Source organism: Giraffa tippelskirchi, chromosome X (genome assembly GCF_054371585.1).
Source record: "Giraffa tippelskirchi isolate mGirTip1 chromosome X, T2T-mGirTip1v1.2.pri, whole genome shotgun sequence".
In the NCBI taxonomy this organism is placed as follows: Eukaryota; Metazoa; Chordata; class Mammalia; order Artiodactyla; family Giraffidae; genus Giraffa; species Giraffa tippelskirchi.
This window is the reverse complement of record NC_137289.1, coordinates 51,167,954-51,193,077: the sequence shown is the minus strand read 5'-3', so window position 1 is coordinate 51,193,077 and position 25,124 is coordinate 51,167,954. Positions and strand designations below refer to the sequence as shown.

The following is a 25,124-nucleotide window of genomic DNA, read 5'->3' as shown; positions in this document are numbered from 1 at the left end:
TTCATGGAGGAGGCCAGAGGGCTGATTATACTGGGTTGAATAGTGAACCCTCAAAATTCATGTCCATTCCACTCCTCAATATGTGACTTTATTCAGAAATAGGGGGTTGACAGATGTAATTAGTTAACATAAGGCCATACTGGATTAGGATGGATCCTAAATCCAAAGACTAGTGTCCTTAATAAGAATGCTATGTGAAGACATGGCTTCCCAGGTGGCTCACAGAGGTAAAGAATTCATTTCCCAAGCAGGAGACTCGGGTTTGATCCCTGGGTCGGGAAGATCCCCTGGAGGAGGAAATTGCAACCCACTCCAGTATTCTTGCTTGGGAAATGACATGGATAGAGGAGCCTGATGGGCTACAGTCCATGGGAACACAAAGAGTCGGATGTGACTGAGCACTAAGCATGTGCAGACATAGAAACACAGACACATAAGGAGACTGTCACGTTATAACAGAGGCAGAGACTACAATGATGCTTTTGCAACACCAAGGAATGTTGGCAATCACCAGAGGCTAGAAGAGATGAAGAAGGATCCTCTTCTAGAACCTTAGGAAAGAGCATAGCCTTGTCAACACCTTGAGTTCAGACTTCTAGCCACCATGAGAGGATAAATCTCTGTTGTTCTAAGCCACTAGATTTGTTATGGCAGCGTTAGAAAAATAACAGTGATTTTAGAAAACTTTTCCAAGAAATTTTGCTTCATAGAGAGAAGGCAAAATTATTGATACACACAGTATCAATGAATCTCAAAAACATTATACATTATAACACTGTGTAAGTTAAAGGAATCTTACACAAAGAATATAAGTGTATGGTTACAGTTATCTGAAGTTCTATAACAGGCAAAACTAACCTATAATAGAAAAAAATCAAAATACTAGTGGTCTCTGGGAGAGTGGGGTGGGAGTTACTGAGAAGAAGTATGATGAAACTTTCTGGGGGTGATGGTAAACTTTTATGTGTTGGGTCACACAGATGCAGGTGTGTTGAACATGGTTGGTCCAATGATTGTGTGATAATACATTGGTACCTTGAAATTGGCCATTGTAGGAATATGTATATCATGAACTGGCAAATGATACAGATAAAAATCTTTTTTTCTGGAGAGCTGGCTGCTAAATATTTGCCAACACATCACTACAAAGATGTATACACAATTCAAAAGTCAGCAAATGAATACTTAAGGTTTGTCCATTTCATTGCACAGAAATTTTACATCAAAAGAAAAAATGTTAATATACATTTTTAGCTAACAATGTATATACTGACATATTTAGGGGTACATGTGTTTACATTGGTGATCCATTTAAATAAATCAATAAAGTAAGATGGTTTAATAAATGGATAGAGGGATAGACAGATGTGATAAATCAGTAAAATATTAATGATATAATTTAGCCAGCCATCACTGGGTGGTTGTGATAAAATTCTTTCAACCTTTCTGTGGGCTTAAAATTTTTCATTAAATACTGGAAAAATATTTTCCCATTTGTATATTAAAAATGTTAACATATGTACTTTAACCCTATCTTTTTTGGACTTGAATTTTTATATTTCATTGTTTAAACCAATTGCTACTTGTTATGGTATTCAGTGAAGGGAGGGAATCTAAACGTATTATTTGCTCAAGTAGCAAAACAACTGAAGGGCATTTTTTTGTTTTTATCACTTTTTAAAAGATAGTTCACAGTAGGAGTATGTACACCATGGACACTGGCAAATGGTACAAGTTATGTGAAAATCTTGAAAGGAAAGAAGTAATATTGGGGATAGCTGACTGAGGTCCTTGGGGAGATAAGAAGGAGAGGATCTAGCACAAAGGAATAAATATTAACCTTTGGCAGGAAGGATGCCCCCAGCACTGACTTGAAATGGAAGAAAATGATAGCTAGGATACAGAAGTTAGCAGAGTCAGGCAGAAAGTAGATGAAAGTTCTTACTGATGGCATTGTTTCCTTTGAAATAGAAAAGAAGACTACCTGCTAAAAACAATGAAACAGCAGTAGGATAGGAAATAGTAATGAAGATCTAAAATAGCATATTTAAGGAATGAAACAGAGAGCTGACCAGAGACTAGGAGACATTGCCAAACAAGAAAGAAGGCTCTACTGTTTTTCTCTGGTAGTGCTCAGAATTCATCATGCAGCAATAAAGAAGGTAATCAGTTGGATTGATTCAGGGTTGAGGATTTGCTGGGTGGGTATGAAGCACAGAAAAAGAAGCAAGGAGAATGACTCAGTGGCAAGAATTTGGGTAAATAATGGATGGTGGAGTCTAAGCAATTTGTGGAAGGAAGAGGAAACAGGAAAGGGATGACAGATTGGGAGAAAAAAAAGGTCAAGGAGCTGGAGATTTCAACAGGGTTGAAGGAATGATAAAATGATTGTTAAGAGAGTTGTGAGAGCCAGAAGGATAAGAGAAAGGTTATGGTTAAGAGTAATACACTGGAGTTTAAGATTTCAGAAGAAGTATATTTCTAGGGAGACTATATGTTGTTTTCCCACTGACTTAAGGTCAGAAAATGGGATATGTATTACTTAAACATAAATACACACAGTGTTATCTCAAGGTACAGTAAAATCACACTTAAACAAAAAATCTTTTAAAATCATGTATACAAATGCCATGATCAAGAGCACAGACTTTCATGTTAAGAACAGACCTAGATTTAAGTTCTAGCCTGGTTATTTAATAACTGACCTTGAGAAATTCATTCTTTCAGAAGTTCTATTTCATTATCTGTAATATAGATACTATCTTATAGGGTTACTGTAAGGTTTAAATGAGTTAATGTGCAAAATGCTAAGCACAAGGAAAAGCACAAATAAGCCCTCAGAATTATTAGCCATTAGGAATTCTCTCCCCAGGTAAGATTAAGTAAGCGTACTTCACCTTGCCTCTCCTACTGAATATAGCTATAAAACTAGAGAGACTACACAGAGTACATGACAATGGTGAAAACTACAAAGCAAAAGTTGGAATAAGTAAGAAATTTAGAACTTGAAATAGCAAAGAACTCATGCCCAGACACAGCATAATCATAATCAAACTGCTGAAAAGTAAACAAGGTAAAGAAAGTAGAGGAATAAGGACAAAAAGTTAAAAAACCCATAAATTTATGGTTAATTGATTTTCTTTAAAAAGTATCAAGATAGTTTAATTTGGAAAGGATCATCTTTTCAAAGAAAAGTGGCAGGACCAGACCACTGGACATACATATGCAAAGAGATTAATGTAACCCTAACCTTACACCAGGCTTCCAAGGTGACTTAGTGGTAACGAATCTGCCTGCAATGCAGGAGACGTGGGTCTGATCCCTGGGTTGGGAAGATCCCCTGGAGAAAGAAATGGCAACCCACTCTAGTATTCTTGTCTGAGAAATCCTATGTACAGAGGAGCCTAGCGGGCTACAGTCCATGGGGTCACAAACAGTAGTACATGACTGAGCATGTACACACACACACACACACACACACACACACACACACACACACACAGCCTTACACCCTATGTGTAATTCAGAAATTAATTCAAAATGGTTCATAGACCTAAATGTATGAGCTAAAACTATATATCTTCTAGAAGAACACATATGAAGAAAATCTTTATGATCCTGGGTTAGAAAGAAATGTTAGTTACAAGATCAAAAGAAGGAGTCATAAACAAAAATAGACTTCATCAAAATCATAAAGTCTCAAGCTTCAGAAAATGCTGTTAAGAAAGGTGGTGTCAGTGAAAATGGCAGAGTTAAGGATCTCTTAAAGGAGAACACTGACAGAAACTATCAAAATCAACTTGTTTTCAGAACTCTGAAAATTAATCAAAGGCTTGTAGTAATCTGGGAAACATTTATTGAACAAAAATAGCTGAATATCAGTAAGAATAATAAGTTTTATGGCATTTTAACTTGCCTTTTCCTCATCCTTTTTCTCCAGGTCTGTAGTAATCTTACCAGATCACCTGACCAGCCTCTTGAGAAACCTGTATGCAGGTCAGGAAGCAACAGGACCTGCTGTTAGAACTGGACATGGAACAACAGACTGGTTCCAAACAGGACAAGGAGTACGTCAAGGCTGTATATTCTTACTCTGCTTATTTAACTTATATGCAGAGTACATTATGAGAAACGCTGGGCTGGAGGAAGCACAAGCTGGAATCAGGATTGCCAGGAGAAATAGAAATAACCTCAGATATGCAGATGACAGCACCCTTATGGCAGAAAGTGAAGAACTAAAGAGCCTATCGATGAAAGTGAAAGAGGAGAGTGAAAAAGTTGGCTTAAAGCTCAACATTCAGAAAACTAAGATCATGGCATCCAGTCCCATCACTTCATGGCAGATAGATGGGGAAACAGTGGAAACAGTGGCTGACTTTATTTTTCTCTGCTCCAAAATCACTGCAGATGGTGTTTGCAGCCATGAAATCAAAAGACGTTTACTCCTTGGAAGGAAAGTTATGGCCATCCTAGACAGCATATTAAAAAGCAGAGACATTACTTTGCCAACAAAGGTCCGTCTAGTCAAGGCTATGGTTTTTCCAGTGGTCATGTATGGATGTGAGAGTTGGACTATAAAGAAAGCTGAGTGCAGAAGAATTGATGCTTTTGAACTGTGGTGTTGGAGAACACTCTTGAGAGTCCCTTGGACTACAAGGAGATCCAACCAGTCCATCCTAAAGGAGATCAGTCCTGAATATTCATTGGAAGGACTGATGCTGAAGCTGAAGCTCCAGTACTTTGCCCACCAGATGTGAAGAACTGACTCACTGGAAAAGACCCTGATGCTGGGAAAGTTTGAAGGCAGGAGGAGAAGGGGACAACAGAGGATGAGATGGTTGGATAGCATCACCGACTTGATGGACATGAATTTGAGCAAGCTCCGGGAGTTGCTGATGGACAGGGAAGCCTGGCATGCTACAGTCCATGGGGTCGTAAAGAGTCGAACACGACTGAGCGACTGAACTAAACTGAAAAGCTACATTCTGAGGGTTTGTCTTTGACTTGTTTCATACGTAGATCATGTCAAGAGCAATCAATGGAACTTATTTAACCCTGCAGCTACTTGAGTGGCATTACCAGCTAGAGCTAAGAGGAGGCTGACAAACAAACAAACAAACAAAACTTAAAAGGAAAGATAGGGAATAAGGATCACACTTACTGATTTCAAAATAGATTACAAAGCTACAGCAACTGAAACAATATGGTAGTGGCTTAAAGACAGATATGTGAACCAGTGGGAAAGAATAGAGAGCCCAGAAATAAACTACACATGTATAGTCAACTGATCTTAGACAAAGGTGCCAGGAATACATAATCGGGAAAGGATAGTCTCTTCAACAAATGGTGCTTGGAAAAGTGTATATCCACATGCAAAAAAGTGAAACTGTACCCTTATCTTATGCCTTTCACAAAACTCAATTCAAAATGGATTAAAGACTTAAACATAAGACCTGAATTCTAAAACTCCTATTGAAAACACAGGGAGACAGCCTCTTGACATTAGTGTTGGCAATGTTATTGGATATAACCTCCAAAACACAGGTAATGAAAGCAAAAATAGAGAAGTGGGAGTACATCAAACTATAAAGCTTTATCATAGCAAAAGAAAGAATAGAGTAAAAAGGAAACTTATAGAATGGGAGAATATACAGTAGACTCTTGAACAACACCAGTTTGACCTGTACAGGTCTATTTAATGCAGATTTTTTTGCAATAAATATACATTATAGTACTATAAGATCTGTGGTTGATTTAATCTATAGATGTGAAACAATGGATATAGAAAAAAAGTTATACATGGATTTTTGACTGCTTGGAGTGTCAGCGGCCCCAACCCCTACATTGTTCAAGAGTCAACTGTATTTGCAAACTACATATCTGATAAGGGGTTAATATCCAAAACATATAGGAAATACCTACAACTCAATGGCATAAAAATAAAACCTGATTTAAAAATGGACAAAGTATTTGAATAGACATTTCTCCACAGCAGATATACAAATGGCCAACACTTGTATAGGTACATGAAAAGGTGCTCACCATCACTAATCATCAGGGAAATACAAATTAAAGTCACAATGAGATACATGTGCACGTGTAAGTGTATGCCAAGGAAAGTGAGGGCCTCGGAAGTCACCAATCTCTCACTTCTAACTGATCTTGAGGCTCAGCATAAGCAGGAAGTGAAGTCTAAGAGTTGCAAACTGCTTCCCTGAGCACTGAAAGAGTAATGTAACACACATACACACACACAGAGCCCCTTGATAAAGGCTCATATACTTTTTGATTCAAGACATTTAAGAAAAACTCCCTCCAATCATTAGTGGCTCACTATGCTAACTGGACAGAGACTTCAGTGACTTTACATGACAAAGAATTAAAAATTGACAGAATTGGTCCAGGAACATCACTAAACAAACAAATAGCAACCAACAAACCCTGCGTGGGGAGTGGTTGATTGACTTTTCAGAGTTGTCACATAATATTATTTTAAATGTCTAATTTTCAACAATAAAATTATAATACTATAAGGGACTGAATATTTGTGCCCCCCCCGAATTCATATGTTGAATCCCCACCCTTCAATGTGATAGTAATAGGAAGTGGGGATGCTTGAGTAGTAATTAGGATTAGATAAGGTCCTAAGAGTGGAGCCCTCATGTATGGGATTAATGCCCTTATAAGAGTCATCAGAGAGCTTGCTTCTCCTCTCTGCTCTCTACCAGGTGAGGATCCAGTAAGAATTCAGCAGTCTGAAACCCATAAGAGGGTTCTTATTGGAACTATACCATGCTGGAACCCTGATCCTAGATTTCCAGCCTCTAGAACTGTGAGAAATACATCTCTGTTGTTTATAAGTCACCCAGTTTGGTACATTGTTATGGCAGCCTGAGATGAGAAAGGCATTGAAAAAAAACAAAACAATACACCCCTCACCTAAAACCAATAAAGTATGATCCATACACAGGAAAAAAGAAACAGTTGATAGAAACTCTCCTGAGGAAGCACATTGGGCTTCTCAGAAAAAATCTTTAAATCGTTATTGTAAGTTATTCAAACAAAGGAAACCATGTATAAAGAAGTAAAGGATGTTTCAGAATATCTTACCAAATAGAGAATAAAAATAAAGATAGAAACTATAATAAAGAATCAAATAGAAATTTTCAAGCAGTACAATAACTGAGATGAAAAATACACTAGAGGGGCTCAACAGGAGATGTGAATTGACAGAAGAAACAGCAAACCTGAAGATATGTCAACTACCTCATCTGAGGAAGCTTACTAAATTTGAGGAGCAGAAAGAAAAAAGAATGAAGAAAAAGACAACAGAGCCTTGGGAACCTATGGGAGACAAGCAAGCATACCAACACATGCATAATGGACTCTCAGAAGAAGAAGAAACCAAAAGAATATTTGAAGAGTTAATGGTCAAAAGCTTCCCCAAATTGATGAAAAACACTAATCCATACATCATGGAACTTCAACAGACTCCAAGTAGGATGAATTTGAATATACCTATGTGGAGTCTGTCCAAAGAGACACTTAGACAAGTAGTCAAACTGTCAAAAGTAGAAGATGAACAACAGATCTTGAAAGCAGTAAGAAGAGGCTCACCATGGACAAGGGCTCCTGAGATTAATAGTTGACTTCTCAATAGAAATTACAAGGGGCCAAAAGGCAGTTGAGATGATACATTTGATCTGCTAAAAGAAAAAGATTGCCAACCAAAAATTCAATGTCTAGTAAAAAACTATAATGTAAAACTAAAGGAGAAATTAAAACATCTCAAGATAAACAGAGTTCACTACAAGATGATCTAGCCTATGAGAAAAACTACAGGGAGTCTTTCAGACTGAAATAAACGGACACTAAATAGTAACTCAAATTCACCCAAAGAAAGGACACTAGTAAAGTTGACTACATAGGTAAACATTAAAGACAGTATAAACATTTTTATCCCTGTACTCTTTTTGTTGTTGTTGTTCCATCTGACTTAAAAGATAACTGCATAAAGCAATAATTATAAAACTCTGTTGATAGGCTTAAAAATCTAGAAAGATGTCATTTGTATGACAATAATAGTACAAAGGAGGAAGGACAGAACAGAGATAAATAAGAATGAAGTTTTTGAATATTATTGAAATTAAGTTGGCACTATTACAAACAAAATTGTTCAAGCTAAGGTGTTAATTATAATCCCCAGGGCAAATTACTAAAAGAGTAACAAAAATAGTAAAAGAAGCAACAAGTTAATTAAGATGATACACTGTAAAAGCTTATTTAACATGAAGGAATAAATGGAGTAATAGAGGAACAAAAAGATAAAGACATATCAAAAATAGATAGCAAAATGGCAGATGTAGAACCTACCTTATCAACAGACTCCACTTAAATGCATTAAATATAAATCAACACTCTACATAATCGGAAGAAGGGATCTTAAAAAAATGATCTAAATAACTATTTGCTGTCTACAAGAGACACTTTGTTTTGTTTTTTAAAAAGTTGAAAGTAAAAGGATAGAAAAAGATACTCGATGCAAAAAAGAAAGTAAAGCAGAGTACAAGAAATTTGAGTCTCTCTTTTTTCCTTGTTAAGTCTAGCTGAAGGACTGTGACTTCTATTGATCTTTCCATTGAGCCAACTTTTGGTTTTCTTGATTTTCTCTATTTTTTATTCATTTTTCATTTATTTTTGCTCTAATCTTTATTTCTTTCCTTAAGCTAGATATGGGTTTATTTGCCTTCATTTTTGTAGCTTTTTTTCATTAAACTTCAATTTTTTTTTAGAGTAGCTGTAGCTTCACAGCAAAATTGAGGGGAAGTTACAGAGATTTCCCACCTATTCCCCTGACCCTACACATGCTTAGTCTCCCTCATTACCTCCCACCAGAGTGGGACATTTGTTACAACTGATGAGCCTACACTGACACATCATAATTACCCCAAGTCTATAGTTTACCACTTACTCTTGGTATTGTATATCCAATGGGTTTGGACAAATGTTTGTAGTTTCTTGAGGTGGGAGCTTTGGTTATAAATTTGAGATTTTTCCTCTTTATTAATATGGGCATTTAAAGCTTTAAATAGCCCCTTGAGTACCTCTTCTATTGCATTCCTGAAGTTTTGGTATATTTTGTTTTCATTCATCTCAAAGTATTTTCTAATGTCCCTTGCAACTTCTTTTTGATCCTTGGTTATTTGGTAGAGTGTTAAATAATTTCCACATAATTGTAAATTTCCTAAATGTCCATCTATTATTGATTTCTAATTTCATTTCATTGTAAACAGAAGTGGCGAGAGTGGACATCCTTGTCTTATTCTTTGTATTGGAAGGACGATTTCAATCTTTCACCATTAACTATGATGTTAATTATTAAGACAAATATATGGCCAATAGATTTCTGACAAAAATGCAAAGGCAAGTAAATGGAGAAAGAATACTCTTTTCAACAATTAGTACTGGATAATTGGATATTCATAAGCAAAATGTGAACCTTAACATAAACCTCACACCTTATATAAACATTAAGTTAAAGTGGATCATAGACTTAAATATAAGATATATAATTATAAAACTGTTAGAAGAAAATAAAGAAATAAACCCTTTTTCATAAAATCTAGTGTTAGTTTTTAGACATGAAAAAGCACAATCCATAAAAGAAAAAATGGATAAACTGGATTGTATCAAAATTTAAAATATTTGCTCTGAAGCAAAAAATTTGCATACTGAAAACTACAAAATTTTGCTGAAAGACATGAATAAATACAAAGACATTCTGTGTTCATGTATTGAAGATTTAGTATTGTTGTCAGTACCACCCAAAGTGATATACAAATTCAAAGCAATACTATCAAAATCTCAATGATGTTTTTTGCAGAAATAGAAAAATCTGGGAATTTCCTGGCAGTCCAGTGGTTAAAGACTCAGTGCTTTCACTGCTGTGGGCCTGGGTTCAATCCCTGGTAAGGGAACTAAGATCCCACAAGCCATGTGGCACAGCCAAAAAAAAAGGAAATCGAAAAATCTATCCTAAAATTTATATGGAATCTCAAGGGACTCAAACAATGAAAACAATTTTGAAAAAGAAGAGCAAAGTTGGAGGTCTCATACTTCCTGATTTCAAAGCTTACTACAAATCTACAGTAGTTTAAAAAGTGTGGTACTAATATAAAGACAGACATATATACCAATGGAATAGAATGGAGAGTCTGGAAATATACTCTTTCATTTACACTCAAATGATTTTCAGAGAGTGTGCCAAGACCATTCAATGAGGAAAGGCAGTCATTTCAACAAGTAGTACTGGAAAAGCTGGATATCAAACATGCAAAAAATGAAGTTGGACCCCTTATATATGAAGTTAACTCAAAATGGATCAAAAATCTAAACATAAGAGCCAAAACTATAGAACTTTTTGAAGATAACATAGGAAAAACGGTTTATGACATTAGACTTGGCAAGATTTACTGGATATAACACCAAAAGCATATGGAACAAAAAAAAAGACAAATTTGACTTTATCAAAAATAAAAACTTTTGTGCATCAAAGGATACTATTGACAGAATAAGAAGGCAACCCATAGAATAGGAGAAAATATTTGCAAATAATATATCTGAAAAGGGAGTAATATCCAGAATACATAAAGAACTCTTGCAATTTAACAACAAACAACCCATTTAAAAACGGGCATAAGACATCCTTGTACATTGCTGGTATGAATTTAAAACGGTATAGTCTCTATGGCAAACAGTATGGTGGTTCCTCAAAAGATTAAACATAGAATTACCATCTAATCCAGCAATTCCACTTAACATATTCAAAAGAATGAAAGCAGGGACTGGAACAGACTGTTGTATATCCAGGTTCATAGCAGCATTCTTCACAATAGCCAAAAGACAGAGACTACATAAGTGTCTATTGACAGATGAATAGATTAACAAAATGTAGTAGATATATACAATGGAATATTATTTGGCCTTAAAAAGGGGGGGAAATCCTGATACATGCTACAATGTGGATGCTAAGTGAAATAAGCCAGACACAAAAAGACAAAAACTGTATGATTCTGTTTACATGAGGTACCTAGAATATTCAAATTCATAGAGAGAGAGAGCAGAATGGTGGTTGGCAGAAGATAAGGCAAGGGGAGAATGAGGAGTTAGTGTTTAATGGGTACAGAGTTTCAGTTTGGGGAGATGAACAAGTTCTGGAGATGGATGGCAATCATGGCTACAGAACAATGTGAATATACTTAATGCCACAGAACTGTACACTTAAAAAATAGTTAGAATGGTCAATTTTATGTTAGGTATATTTTACCACAATAAAAGAAAGTTTGCTCTGCAGAAGACACTGTTAAGAGAATGAAAAGACAAGCTGCACACTGGGATAAAATATTTGTAAATCATATATCCAACAGAGAATTGTGTTTTGAATATATAAAGAACTCTCAAAAGTCAACAGGAAAAAATAAACAATGAAAAACAGCAAAAGATTTGAACAGACACTTTAGCAAACAGGATATAAGGATGCACATAAGCATATGAAAAGATGTTTAATATCATTAGCCATTAAGGAAATGCAAATTAAAACTACAATGAGACACCACTTCACAGCTATTAGAATAACTAAAATAAATACCAACAATGCCAAATGCTGACAAAGATGTAGAGCAATTGGAACTCTCATACATTGCTAGTGAAAATGCAAAATGGTTCAGCCACTCTTGAAAATGGTTTGGCAGTTTCTTATAAAGTGAAACAAACACTTACCATATGACCCAGTAATCCCACTCCTAGATATTTACCTTAGAGAAATAAAAATTTTATGTTCACACAAAAGCCTGTACAAGAATATTCATATCAGTATTATTCACAATCACCATAACCTGGAAACAGCCCAAATGCACTTGAATGGGTGAGTGGATAGACCAACTTTGGAACATTCATCCAATGGAATGCTACTCAGCGAAAATGAACTGCTGATACACACAACTTGGATGAATCTCCAAGGCACTACACTGCATGAAAGAAGTCACTCTCAAAAGATTACATTTTGTGTGCTTCTATTTGTATGACATTCTCTAAAAGACAAAATAACAGTGATGGAGAATAGATCGGTGATTGATTGCCAGAGATTACGGGTGGAATTGGGAGTGACTTCAATGGATAGTATGAAGGAGTTTGAGGGTGATGGAGCTATTCTCTATCCTGATTGTGGTGGTGGTTACATGAATCTATGTGATTAACATGATTTACAATTCACAGAATTGTACGCACACCTCCCCCCCAAATAAACAGGCAATTTTATTGTAAGTTCATTTCAAAAATAAAGTAAAATATTAGCTACTATATCATCATCATCAATAGTTATACTTTACTGATTAAAAATATTCAGAATTATGAAATAAGATCAAAAAGACATTAAGGTCATTTTATGTCTGGTACAATAACTTAAAAGGTATAGAGAAAAAAATCAACAACACTAAATGTTAAAGCTTTAAACTTCTAACTCCTCTCTTTAATATTCTATATTAGGATAATATGCTCCCTGTGGATCATGTCCTATAAACATTGTCATATACTGAATATGAAATTAAATAAGAACTCAACTTAGAAGTCTGGGACCCTAGGTTACATTCCTAAATCTAACACTGTAAGAAAACTCTCGACTTGCCTTTTGTGCCTAATTTTATCTTCCTCTTCATTGAGGTCATGTACTTGTCTGCACTTGTCTTTTTGTGGTATGCTGTGAAGGTGTAAAGCAAGGAGTTTCAAAGATAGGAAACAGAACAGATTCATACACTACCCACCCACCCCAAATACCAGGTACTGCTTTAAGTGATTTACATGTATTACCTCTCTTAATCCTAGCAACCCTACAATATAGCTACTATTAATATTCTCTTGAAGGAAATCAAGCACAGTATGGTAACTTGCCCCACATCTTTAGATAGTAAGGGGAGCCAGGATGTTCCCAGCAGTCTGTCTCCACAGCCCATGTTCTTGATCAGCAAGTTATAATGTCTCTCTACAAAAGCTGTTTCTTCATTCCTTCCTTCACCACTGCTCTTCCATGTCTATGGTCTCTCTGTCTCTAACAAATCATTCATTCATTCTATTGACTTTATTGTCTAAGCATAGAGAAGCCCTGATTCTATGGATCTAGTTCTGCCCTCTTCCTGGAGCTTCACTGCTACATTTCCAATAGCTTCCTCAATATCTGCAGTCTCACAAATTTAACATGTTTAAAATCAAACTCATCATCTTTCCTCAAAATTTCCCCATAAAGGCTTTCTTAATTTTGCCAACTGTTAAGTCACACAGCCTTGAAACACCTGGGTTATCTTTGACACAGGCCTCTCCACTGACCTTCATTCGCAGTCAACAAGTTTTACCAATTGTTCTTTTGTAATGTCTCTTATAACCATACCTACTTCTCTTTCCAATTTCTGTGCCATCATCCTAGTGTAGCTCTTCCTGAAGAAATGACTGTGATTACTCCTAAATTGATTTCCCTGTTCTCCCGCTCATGTATTTGATTTACTGGCCACCAGATTCATCAAGTTCAGATACTGCTTTTATCATGTTACTCCTGGTTCAAAGACCTTAACTATACCCAAAATGACTAACTGAATAACTAACTCCATGTAGGTTTATACTACTTGCCAAATAAAGTTCAAAAATTTTAGCTATCTTTATAACCTTGTCTCTCACAATACCTCCAAACATGGCTTAGTTCATGACATCTGCTACAAGTGAAATGCCCCTCCCTCTCCTTCCTGAAGACTTGGTAGTATTGAAAGAACTTTTAAATCTTATCTCCTCTGAGAGGCCATCTTTAGTCACATCAATGACCTTTCCCTTCTCTGAACTCCTACAGGACTTAACAACTGTATCCAGCATTGTTACTAAATGCTGTGCACTTCTCTCTCCAACTAGATTCCAACTGGCACAAAGTCAAGAAGTCATTTCTTAAACTTCTGCACATCTTCCACAGTGCCTAGCAAAACTTCTCTGTTAAATCCACTCTTTCTGGCTAAGACACACATTTATCTGTATATTTTGTGCTAATGTATAGTTCCACCTCAGGACCCTTCACAATCTAGCCTCACCTACATTTTCCAGTGTCATCTTCTGCCAGTCCTCACCATGTCCTACACATCCTGCCACAATGAACTTTTCACTGTTCCCTAGACACACCAGGTTCTTTCACAGTCTTGTTCCTACTCACCTACTATCTATAATGCCCTCTTCCTACTATTTACTGACAAATGCCTGTTGATCCATCAAGACTTGGTATAAGTATAACCTCCTGACTCCCCCAACTAGACTTAGATGCTCTATGTCTTAGGTCCCCTCAGCATTTTATTCACATCTCTACAATAGCAATTTCCAGGGTGTACTGCAACTAACTAGGTACATATTTGTCTTTCTCATGGGACTATACATTCCTCAAGAGTAGCGATAGTTCATCTTTCCCCCACTCCCTCCACTAACTCTTCATAGTTAAGGCCCTGATGTTAAATCTTTCTGCCAGTGAAAGAGTGTATCAAGTCAGTGGTGATCACATACCTTGGTAATAAAGAGCCTTGAGGAAAGAGTGACGATCAGCTCCCTGAAATAAAGAATTTTCTATTTCCATTTCTCGCCGGGTCAGCTGTTTGCTCTTTGCAAATCTCTGTGGCAGGCAAAGGATGCGCTGACGCTCTGAGATCCTTTCCTCAATATCTTGAAGACGGTTCTGTATTGCTTCAGGGGTTGCCCTAAGTCTCGTCCTCTGAAATTGGAGAAATGAGACGGCATATATCACAGAGGACACACCCTGAAAGTGACAATCTGATGCCTTAAACAAGAAAGAAAATGATCAGGGCCCCAAAATGGTCATTTATAGATATGTCAGCTAGGAAGTCAAGGAGCGGGGATTCCCTGTTGGTCCAGTGGTTAGGACTCTGTGCTTTTACTACTGAGGGTACAGGTTCAATCCCTGGTTGGGGAACTAAGATCCCATAAGTCACATGGTGCAGCCAAAAATAAATAAAATTAAAAAAATAAAACCTCATTTGTTAAAAAAAAAAAAAAAACAAAACCAAACAAGTCAAGGAGCAGCTTCTCTTTTACCAAGGTCCTTACCTTAAAAACCAAAGAGGATTTAGACACAAAGCTCAGGGTTGTGAGAAATCAAAATGAAAAGGTTCTCAGCATCAAATGAAGAAATTGTCCTTTTTATTCTCCAGAAAAAAATTGCCCCACTCACCTTTTCACCTGAAACATGGCTCTTCCAAATCAAGATTTCTGTTTCATTAAGCCCCAGTTCCCTGAGAGAAGCAGTCTCCTGGTCCTTCTCATGCAGTGTCTGGAACTGGGACAAAGTCATAGTCCCAGCTGCTTCCTTCCCAAAGGGCTTATACATAGTACCAGGAGCAAAGCTCTCTTTCTTAGATACACATCTGCAAAACAAGCAGGAAGAGAGTAGAACATCTTCAGGTTACCACAATTCACAGAAATGGGGCTTGCCATTAGAAGACACAATGAAACCCAGGAGCAATTTCTCTCTCATATCCTATTTCTAGGTTAAAGCACCACTACAATGATATGGAATTCCACCAGTAGTCCAGGACTAACAAATGACTGAATCAAATATTTATTTACTGAACACTTACTATGCATCAGACACTGTGCCAGGTACTGAGGATTTAACAGTAAAAAAGATAATAGTTTCTGCTTTGTGCAAGGAACTGTAGAAGAGAGGCAAGTAAGCAGGCAATAACACTACTGGATTATAAGTACTATGAATGTTAAAGGAAGACACAGGAATGGTACTCAGCCCAGACAGAGTGGGATATGGAAGGCTTCCTAGAGGAAGAGACACAGAAGTAAAACCCTGACTATACAGTAGAAATCTGCCAAGGAAATGGGGGTGAGAGAGGAGTCTTCCACCCAGACTTGAAGAAGTATCTGTCACCTGGAGCTGAGGGTCTATGATACTCTTTTTGCAAAATCAATACCTACTCCTCAATGGAGACAGAGGTATCGAGTTGATGCTGAAGGAGGCTTTTCAGCTGCCTCTCCCCTTCTGTTTCCAGCTCCTCCAGGACATGCTCATCACTCTTGACACAGCTATTTACCCTGGAATAGATACAAGGATATATATGGAAAGTAGAAGAGACATTGAATCTCAAAATATATTCTTCAGCTATATTATCTACCATTAGTGATCCCATTTGTTCAAAGATACTTCTCTATTTGTTGCCCTTTATCACTCATTCCACAAACATTAACTAAGTACCTGTTTATACACAATGAATGCACTCTGCTGGGTACTGATGGAGTCAAAGATATGCAAGACACAGTCCCTATCATTAAGAAGCTTGCAATTTATTTAGGGAAAAGTAATAGATATGGATGTGTTGTATGCAGGTGCCTGGGGGTGAGGGCAGAGCAGGAGAGAGAGAGGGAGGGAGAATGAAAAAAACACAGGGAGAGAGTGACAGAGAGAAGGAGAGAGAAAGAAAGAAAGAGAAGAAAGATATAAAGAAGCATATGCCAAATCAGTAGGAGTTCACAGAAGAAATAACTGGGAGGCAAGGTAGTAAATGAAGACTTTGGAAAGGTAATTCTTACACTGGCATTTGAAGGACTCGGTGTGATGAAGGAAAGAACAGGGAGAGAGAGCATGAAGAGAGAGAAGTATGTTCGGGGGGATAATAAGAAATTTAATTTATCTGGCATTCATGTATGGCAACCTGGGGAGATCATGTTGGAGGGATAGTTAGACTGTGAACGGCCTTAAATACCCCAACTGAGAGGTCTCAACCTTAATGTACAGGTATTAGAAGGCAATTTATTAGGCAGTTAAGTGACATGGTATAAGCGATGGTTTAGGAAAATGAATGTGGTTATAATAAGCCTTATGGATTAGTAAGAACAAAACCAGAAGAACTAGTTAGGAAAGTATATAATTTAATCAAACTTCAGGTGATGAAAGTTCAAAGTAGAGTGCTAATAGTGACAATAGAAAGGAAGGCTTAAATGAGAAAGGCTTTTTGAACATAGGAGTAAGTGAAAAATAACCCCAAATTTCAAGCTGTGTAACTGAGTGATGGGACCAATGAACTAAAGAGGAAGTTCCAGATGGAGTCAGTGGTTTGGGAAAGGGAAGTCATTCTTGTTTTAGCCATGTTGAGTGAACTAACTATTACAATTGAAATACCAGCATGAAGTATCAGGAATGCTTCAAAGACATACTGAGCCTGAGGTGACAGAAGGTGATATTGGCTAGAAGGAAAGTGAGAGAGAGCAGAAGTGTTGTATAGATGAGAGTCTGAGGCTGCACATGGAAATCTTGAGTCATCTGTATTGTCAGGATCTGGAGCTGTGAGAGAGGAGATCACCAAAGGAGAGAGTATAGAAGCAAAGGTGAAGGGGATCATAACATTTTATAGCTTAAGCACTACTGTGTGGAGATCTAGGTAATGCTAAATAATGAAAAACTCTGAGCATAAAGAAATAGCAGGACCATTTAAATGTGCAAGAACAGATTTTAAAAGAAAAAAGCAAAGTGAGTTAACTCGATGAGGAAAATAAATACTAAATACCTTTCTTAGCCCTTTACTATTGGGGTTATGATGAGACCTAGAAGATGTATCTCTTATAATTATAAGGAAAATTCCCATACTCTAGAAAGACTTATAACAACTTTGGGAAATTTTAAAAGAACCATAGGCCCAGGGTTTTAAAAAATTCAAGTATCTTAATATTTCCTTATTATTTAGAATTCTGAAAGTTCTTGCTAAATTTAAAGTGGCTTTGAAATGAATAAGTCATAGCTAAATACATCAGTACACATAAATTTCAAAAAGAAATGTAGAGTGAAAATAGCGCCAGAAAAATTCATACAATATGTGTCTATAGAGAGTTGAAAATGGAATAACACTAGCGACATTTTGTTTAGATATAAATTCATATGTGGCAAAACTATTTAAAAAGAAAAAAGCAAAGAAATGATTAAGGCAAAATACTGGGGAGGGAAGAGAAACACTCAGGAGCACACAAGCGGACTTGATACTGGTAATGTTCTATTGTAGTGAGGACGACTCTATTATTATTCTTTAATCTGTATATATTCATAATTTTGCATGTATGAGAGATATTATAAACAATTTTTAAAAGGCATTTTGAAGCAGGGAAAATCAGAAATAACTTTTTTGAAAAAGATGCAGAAACTAACGGTGCAGGAGAGCATCATACCCGTAAGAATTTAAATGCACCGCCCTATTCCAGTGATTATTCTACTTGCAGAATGAATACAAAACTAATTTGATAAGGAGTCTTAAGAAAGGTTTCGTGTACTGTCAGTAATCCATTGCAAGCTCAGGCTTTCAACAAAGATCAGCCACATTAAAGCTGCCATTTCCTGCAGAACCGGTAGGGGGAACTGCTCGCAGCGGTGCCTTTCTTTTCTTACAATAGATGGATACGGGTTTGGTACTTTGTTCCAAATTTGTAGCAACAAAGTACCACTTGCTTACTTTCACATCTGAAAGTACTACACGGTCTCTGAGCCCAAAAAAGTCCGCTATAAACACAAACACTGCACATAAACGCGCCCAGCCTGAGCCCATTTCTGATGATGGAAAGGACGTCGGGCGGGACAGGGAGGATCTGGCCCGGGTTTCTATGGCACAGACTGGTTTCGTCAATTGGTCAAGACCCTTTTACCTGAGTGGGTCGGTCTGAAACAGGAAGGAGCCACAGCATCTGTCCCAGGGCCAGCGCCGTTGCCTAGGTGCCTGTGCCGGGAGGGCATCCCTACAGGGACCGGCAGCGGCGGCGGCCCTTCCTGAACTTCGCCCTACAGGCCTGTCCAGCCCGTCTCCCCTTTTCCCTCCTCCTCTGTCTTTCCGTTCACCCGAAACCCTATCCCCAGAACGTGACATACCCCAAACCCAAAGTAACAAAAGCCATTTGAAAAGTCAAAAGGTAGAACAGAGGCCCTTCACCGTCTGTTCTCAGACAATCCCTTACCTCTTCATGTTTCCACAGGCCCCTAGATCTAACTTGGGTAAAATAGGCCGCGGACTTCAAGCCCCAGAACTCTGCGCGGCCGACTCGAAGGGGATTGTGGTGGAGCGCGGTGCTCTGGGAATTGTAGTCTTGCAGAGCTAGAAATCGAAAGCACGTACTGAGCAACCGGTGTATTGTAAATTGCCCCAATATTTCTCTTGGATTTCTTGTATAGGTTAAATATAACACCAAAAATATCCAGCTTATAAACCTAGGAGTCGCCTTTGACTTCTTAACTCTCTCATCCAGTATCACCAGATCCTGGCCCTTCTAATTTTTCTCGAACGTGTCGCTATCAACATTGCTTCTGCTTTCAAGGACTTCTTATCCCACATCCTGCCTACTTGCTATTTCCAGTCAACTCTCTGGTCCACCCTCTGCAGTGTAGCCAGAGTGATCAGAGAGTGACCACATCACTAGCACCAATGGTTCTCTATCTCTAACAGAGGCTTACAAGACATTGTACTTCCTGAGAATCAGACAACCACATATATTCAAGCCCATGAATGTTTTTATTGATAATTAAGATGACTTAAGAGACTGGTAGAGCATACTAGTTAAGATAATGGGCTCCCAGTTTCTAGAAATGGAAATACATATATCCTTGGTGGTGGTGGTTTAGTTCCTAAGTCGTGTCAAACTCTTGCACTATGAACTGTACCCTGCCGGGCTCCTCTCCATGGGATTTCCCAGGAAAGAATACTGGAGTGGGTTGCCATTTGCTTCTCCACTATGTCCTTAAGTATATGAAAAGGAAAACGTTTAATCTCACTTATAAGTGACATGTAAATTTCAAAGTACATGGACTATAAAATATCTGACCTCTACACTTCCAAATTGTCAAGGTCACCAAACCATTAAAAGTCCTTGTCACAGCTAAATGAATCAAAGGGACATGATAACTAAATGTAATGTGGTATCCTGGATGGGATTATGGAACAGAAAGAGCCCTGAGTAAAAAATAAGGAAATATGAACAAACTATGCCCTTTAGTTAATAGTAAGGTTCATTATCTGTGACAAATATACCAGTTATATATCATGTAAACACTAAGTGGAGGAATACAGAATTCTGTACTAGGCAACCTATCTTGCATGTGTTTGCTTGTATATGCAATAGAATACCTTGGAGAAAAGGAAGACATACTTCCTATCCTGAGAATTTCTAAAAGATGAGACTGTCATGGCAAGTACTAGAGTTATGCGAAACCTGGCCTTGTGTATTAGTCGCTCAGTCGTGTCCAACTCTTTGTGACCCCATGGACTGTAGCCCGCCAGGCTCCTATATCCAAGGGATTCTCCAGGTAAGAATACTGGAGTGGGTAGCCATTCCCTTCTCCAGGGGATCTTCTTGTCCCAGGGATCAAATCCCAGTCTTCTGCATTACATGCAGATTCTTTACTGCTGTCTGATCCACCAAGCAAAACCTGGCATATGCAAACAACTGTGCTTCTGAAGCACACAGGTGAATGGATACAGCTCTAACATGCCCTTTTGTGGCTTTGGCACAGAACAGGGTCGGAATCTAAGCAAAAAGTGTGGGTCATATCATAGTCTACACCAGGTAAATTCTATTCGGTGGAGGGGCTGCATTCTGCTGTTCAACCAAACTGTCCAGTTGACACAGTCATAAACGACGAAATGGAAAAATACATCAAGGTTCCTAGTGTGTCTGTCCCCTGGGAAGGTGGCAAAGGGTGGAACAAATACTGCACTGACCACCACACCAGACTTGTACGCAACTTCTAATAAAACATATATCCTATTGGTACTGAAGTGATACACACTACATCACAAATCCACTAGGTGATATGAGTGGAGAATGAATGGGTAAAAAGACATATATGGGGTAGAATTACTAGAAAGCAAGGTCACAAGGAAGTGCTCTATGTACCTGTGTATAATTGTAGCCAGTTTAGTGGTAGGTACCAAGGGATATTTAGAAAATTGCACTAGAAGGAAACCTGGGCTATTTCTAGCTCTGCCAAATTTATTAACTGTGGAATAATAGCTATTCCATTTCCTACAGCATCCTCTCCCCAGTTCATAAGGATATCAGACAGTATATAAAAAGCTTTGAGATTTCTAGATGTTATTCATGGGCACAGAGATCTTACCATGAAGTAATTTCACAAATTCACACCAGAAGAATTTATGACAAGCTGAAAAATATGCCTCATTTGTCTTTCTGACAATTTAACAAGGTTAGTTTAATTAAGCCAGAAGTTCCTCCTTAACATAGACATATTTTCAGGCTTTGTCCTTTTTAGGTGCTTTGTTCACAACACACTTTTGATGAATATATTATGAAGCAATTATAATTTCCATATATGAAATAAGATGCTAAAACCAAAAATCTTCTCTTGAAGAGGGAGAACATCACTCATCTAATATTAGGAGTAAACAATTGTGCATGTCTTTCAAATTCTCCAAATTAGATAGCATAAATGCCATTATCGAGAGAACAAATATAGCATCTTTTTCAAAGGACAAAAAAAAAAGCAGATAAACACTGGGAAACTGTCAGCATGACAAATTTAAGAATTCTCCTTCAGCTAATACAGCTGGTCTTTAACAATGGTTGGGGGATGGAGGGGTCTCAAGAATCCAGTACCTAACAAAAATGTAGACTTAAAATTACTGGCACGAATAGGTTATTTCTGATCTTTTAATTCATGTCTGCTCAGCAATGTCACATCTTTTAGACACATTAGAACCACAGTCAGTGGAAAAGTGAAAGTATAAGTCACTCAGTCATGTCCAACTCTTTGGGACCCCATGGACTATACAGTCCACGGAATTCTCTAGGCCAGAATACTGGAGTGGGTAGCCTTTTCCTTCTCCAGGGGATCTTCCCAACCCAGGGATCGAACCCAGGTCTCCCGCATTGCAGGTGGATTCTTTACCAGCTGAGCCACAAGGGAAGCCCGAGAATACTGGGGTGGGTAGCCTATCCCTTCTCCAGGGCATCTTCCCGACCCAGGAATCGAACCAGGGTCTCCTGCACTGCAGGCAGGTTCTTTACCAATGGAGCTATCAGGGAAGCCACATCTTTTAGATACATGTTAGAATCACAGTCAGAAGTAACCTTAGAGATGATTTAGTCCAAGGCTCCAAACAGTACAGAGATCCACCAGTAAACTTACAGTGTAACTCTAGAAATCACTTGCCATTCACTTGCCTTTTTTATGTCCCGGAAAAAAAAAATATTAGACCTCTCAATGGAAAGTCAACAGGAAAACTATAGCCCCCTCTTTATTTTACTGAGGAAGTTTTATAGTAAGCATGCACTGGTAGTGAAAAGATATAAAGGAACCACAAAACTTGAAAGAAGTGGAAACTAGTTTATTCCAGTTGGGAAAACTTTCATACGGTCCAACTCTATCATGTTGCAGACAAAAGATAATTCTCCAAATGAAAGTATCTGTCCAGTTAATTAAGCAGGGAAAGGAATAAACCCAGGGTTTTCTTCTATATATTATGTTCTCTTTACTGAATGTGAAACAACGTATTCACAGACTACAAGAGTTGAATTGCCAAAAAAAAAAAATACAGAAAATGTCTTTATCTAGGGTACAGTAGTAATAATATTGTACTCAAACATTAAAGATTACTCAAGATTATACTCAAAAGCTGTTTACCTACAGAAATCATCCATAAAATAAATGGCCTCTGAATTTTTTTCATATTCTATAATTTTGAGAGATAATAAAAACTTATCTGATTAGAAGCTGCTACTTTGAGAAGTGTGGGTAGGAAAAAAAAGAGGCCATGTTAAGTACTGATATTTGGCTTACTCATAAGGTGATGTAAATCGCTAATACTCATTTCAAAAATATTTTCTTTCCATAATATGTCTCCCTCAGGATGGTCATGTTCAGTCAGTGCAATAGAAATTCAGTGCAGTAATGACAAGCAATTAGCACTAGTCACTCAAAAACTTTTTAAGTAGTTTATTTTTCAGAGCATCGCCTTTATTTAATGACTTAGGTAAAACACGAAACACAAGAAATCAGAAGCTAACAACAAGGCTTTTTCTTGAAAAACAAGTAAATACACAAACCCCACAAGTATTAATCACATGCTAAAATCAAGTAAAATGCCAGATTATTTGCACATTAAAAATAAACTGCCTGAACCATACCCTTTAAAAACAGCCTAATTCAAGCCCTAAATCCACTCTAACTTTCCTCCCTTCTCTGAAATTCTTTTAATATTTTTATTTATTTATTTATTTGGCTGAGCTGGGTCTTAGTTGAGGCAGGCAGGATCTTTAGTTGTGGCATGCAAGGACTTTCAATTGTGGCATGTGAACTCCTTAGTTGTGGCATGTGAACTTAGCTGTAGCATATGGGATCTAGTTCCCTGACCAGGGATCGAACCTGGCCCCCTTGCATTGGGAGTACAGAGACTGAGCCACTGAATCACTAGGGAAGTCCCACTTCTCTGAATTTCTATAGCATACTTTCTGTAATTCATAACACACTTTCTTATATTGTCTATACTATTTTCATACAGAAGGCATTAATTGTATCTCAAAGGAGACAGTAAGTACCTTTGAGGAGAGAGACTTCACAGTAGCTAACACTATATTCTGAATGTTAACAAGCACCCAGTAAAGACTGGCTGGCATATATTTTTTGGCAAACATTTCTCTATGATATGGCTGGAGTGAAAAGGACAATGTGTACTGGCAGTAAGATATGGAATCTGGGAGAGTAAGCCATGAATTACACACACAGGGTCAACATCAGAGAGGTTGCTGCCTAGTGAGAAGGGCTGATAAAGTTTTGATCTGCTAATACTAAAAGCCAAACTACAGTATCACTTTCAAACAGCACAATATTTAAGTGGAAAAAAATGCATGCATACTTTATTGTCACCAAAGAGGGAATAGTAGCTGTAAATACCATCAAAATTTGAAGGTAATGTATAATCCAAAAACAACATGGTCAAAATAGGGTCTGGTCAAAATAGGGTCATTTAATCAAAAGCCATCTTGACGTTGTATTCTTCCTCCTTGCAATGACGATCCTCTAGAATTTGTGTTGCCTCTTTTACCTTCTTCTGCAGCATGTCTATAAGGGGAAAAGGCACACAGCATTACACAGAGGTAGAAATATCCCAGGAATATAATAACTTAATTCTCCCTTCAACATATGATTTAAAACTTTACATGTCAATTTTAATAGTGTTAAGTATTGAAAGAAGAGAGAAACATGTGTCTATCTGGTAGGAAACTACTGGACAAGAGTATTCTTGATTTTCTCTCCCTAGCTTTCATGGAAATTATGGTCTATCCTGATATTTATGTTTTGTTGAAGAGAAGTGTTAACTGTTTTTTACTCATTACAGCCTAAAAGTGCCATACAGGATGGCCATGAAATTGAATGTGTAGATCTTTGCTGCCTATAAGCAAATTAGCACACTGAGTAGCTTCATATTTCTATTCCATTCTAATGATTTATTTAACTTGGTGGTCCTTAAATTTGCTCAGAGCAGAGCAACACAAAATACCATTAGTTTTACAATATAAAACAGTAACTTTCTATAGTAAAAATAAGCTGTTGAAGTAAGTGTGATAATCTGAGTTTTTCTATTAACGTGCATAAATAAACATGGTCATTTGTTTTAGTGTTCATTAATGCTTACTGGTTGATAAGCAATAACTGGGCCCAAAAATTTAAGAAAAATTTTACAAGAGAAAAACTAAAAAATGTAGAGCACTATACTTTAATTTTCTTCAGCCAACTGGAAAAGAACAGATGTTATATAGTTTTTGAAGTATAATACTTCATTTTATCTTATAACATACAGGCACTATAAGATCACATCTTTTAAGAACAAGTGATTTAAATGATGGTTGTCTACTGAAAGGCTAGGAAAACAGTCTGGCAGAAAACATCTCCTTTCTGTTGAAATAACAAACTGCAGGGTGCAATTTTTCCCCCTAAATAACATTTTTCAATGTGATAGAAGCACAAATGAGCACTACAACAAATCATTAACTTGAGGCCAGAAGTGTCAACATAAGCACAATCTACTTAATTTGCT

At 37.4% G+C, this 25,124-nt stretch overlaps 2 protein-coding genes across 7 annotated transcripts in view; both read right to left on the bottom strand.

Moving 5' to 3' along the window:
* RBM41 (RNA binding motif protein 41) overlaps positions 1–19,071 on the bottom strand; it is a 70,831-nt gene extending 51,760 nt beyond the window's left edge. For 2 of the 3 annotated variants that reach the window (XM_081565374.1, XM_081565373.1), the window contains exons 1-5: positions 19,033–19,071; positions 16,018–16,134; positions 15,263–15,455; positions 14,581–14,785; positions 12,683–12,754 (exon numbers count right to left, since the gene is read on the bottom strand). In XM_081565374.1, coding sequence (XP_081421500.1) covers positions 12,683–12,754; positions 14,581–14,785; positions 15,263–15,455; positions 16,018–16,134; positions 19,033–19,040 — 595 coding nt within the window. In that variant the 5' untranslated portion in view covers positions 19,041–19,071. The remainder of the gene's footprint in view (positions 1–12,682; positions 12,755–14,580; positions 14,786–15,262; positions 15,456–16,017; positions 16,135–19,032) is intronic. The other variant, XM_081565375.1, reaches the window with a different exon arrangement.
* Positions 19,072–23,008: 3,937 nt separating this feature from the next.
* The window catches only part of NUP62CL (nucleoporin 62 C-terminal like), an 84,249-nt gene continuing 82,133 nt past the window's right edge, over positions 23,009–25,124 (bottom strand). For all 4 annotated transcript variants that reach the window (XR_014075740.1, XM_081565370.1, XM_081565371.1 and 1 more), the window contains one exon: positions 23,009–24,148. Coding sequence is in view for 3 of the 4 variants with exons in the window: in XM_081565370.1 (XP_081421496.1) it covers positions 24,054–24,148 (95 nt within the window). In the remaining variant the exon portion in view is untranslated. The remainder of the gene's footprint in view (positions 24,149–25,124) is intronic.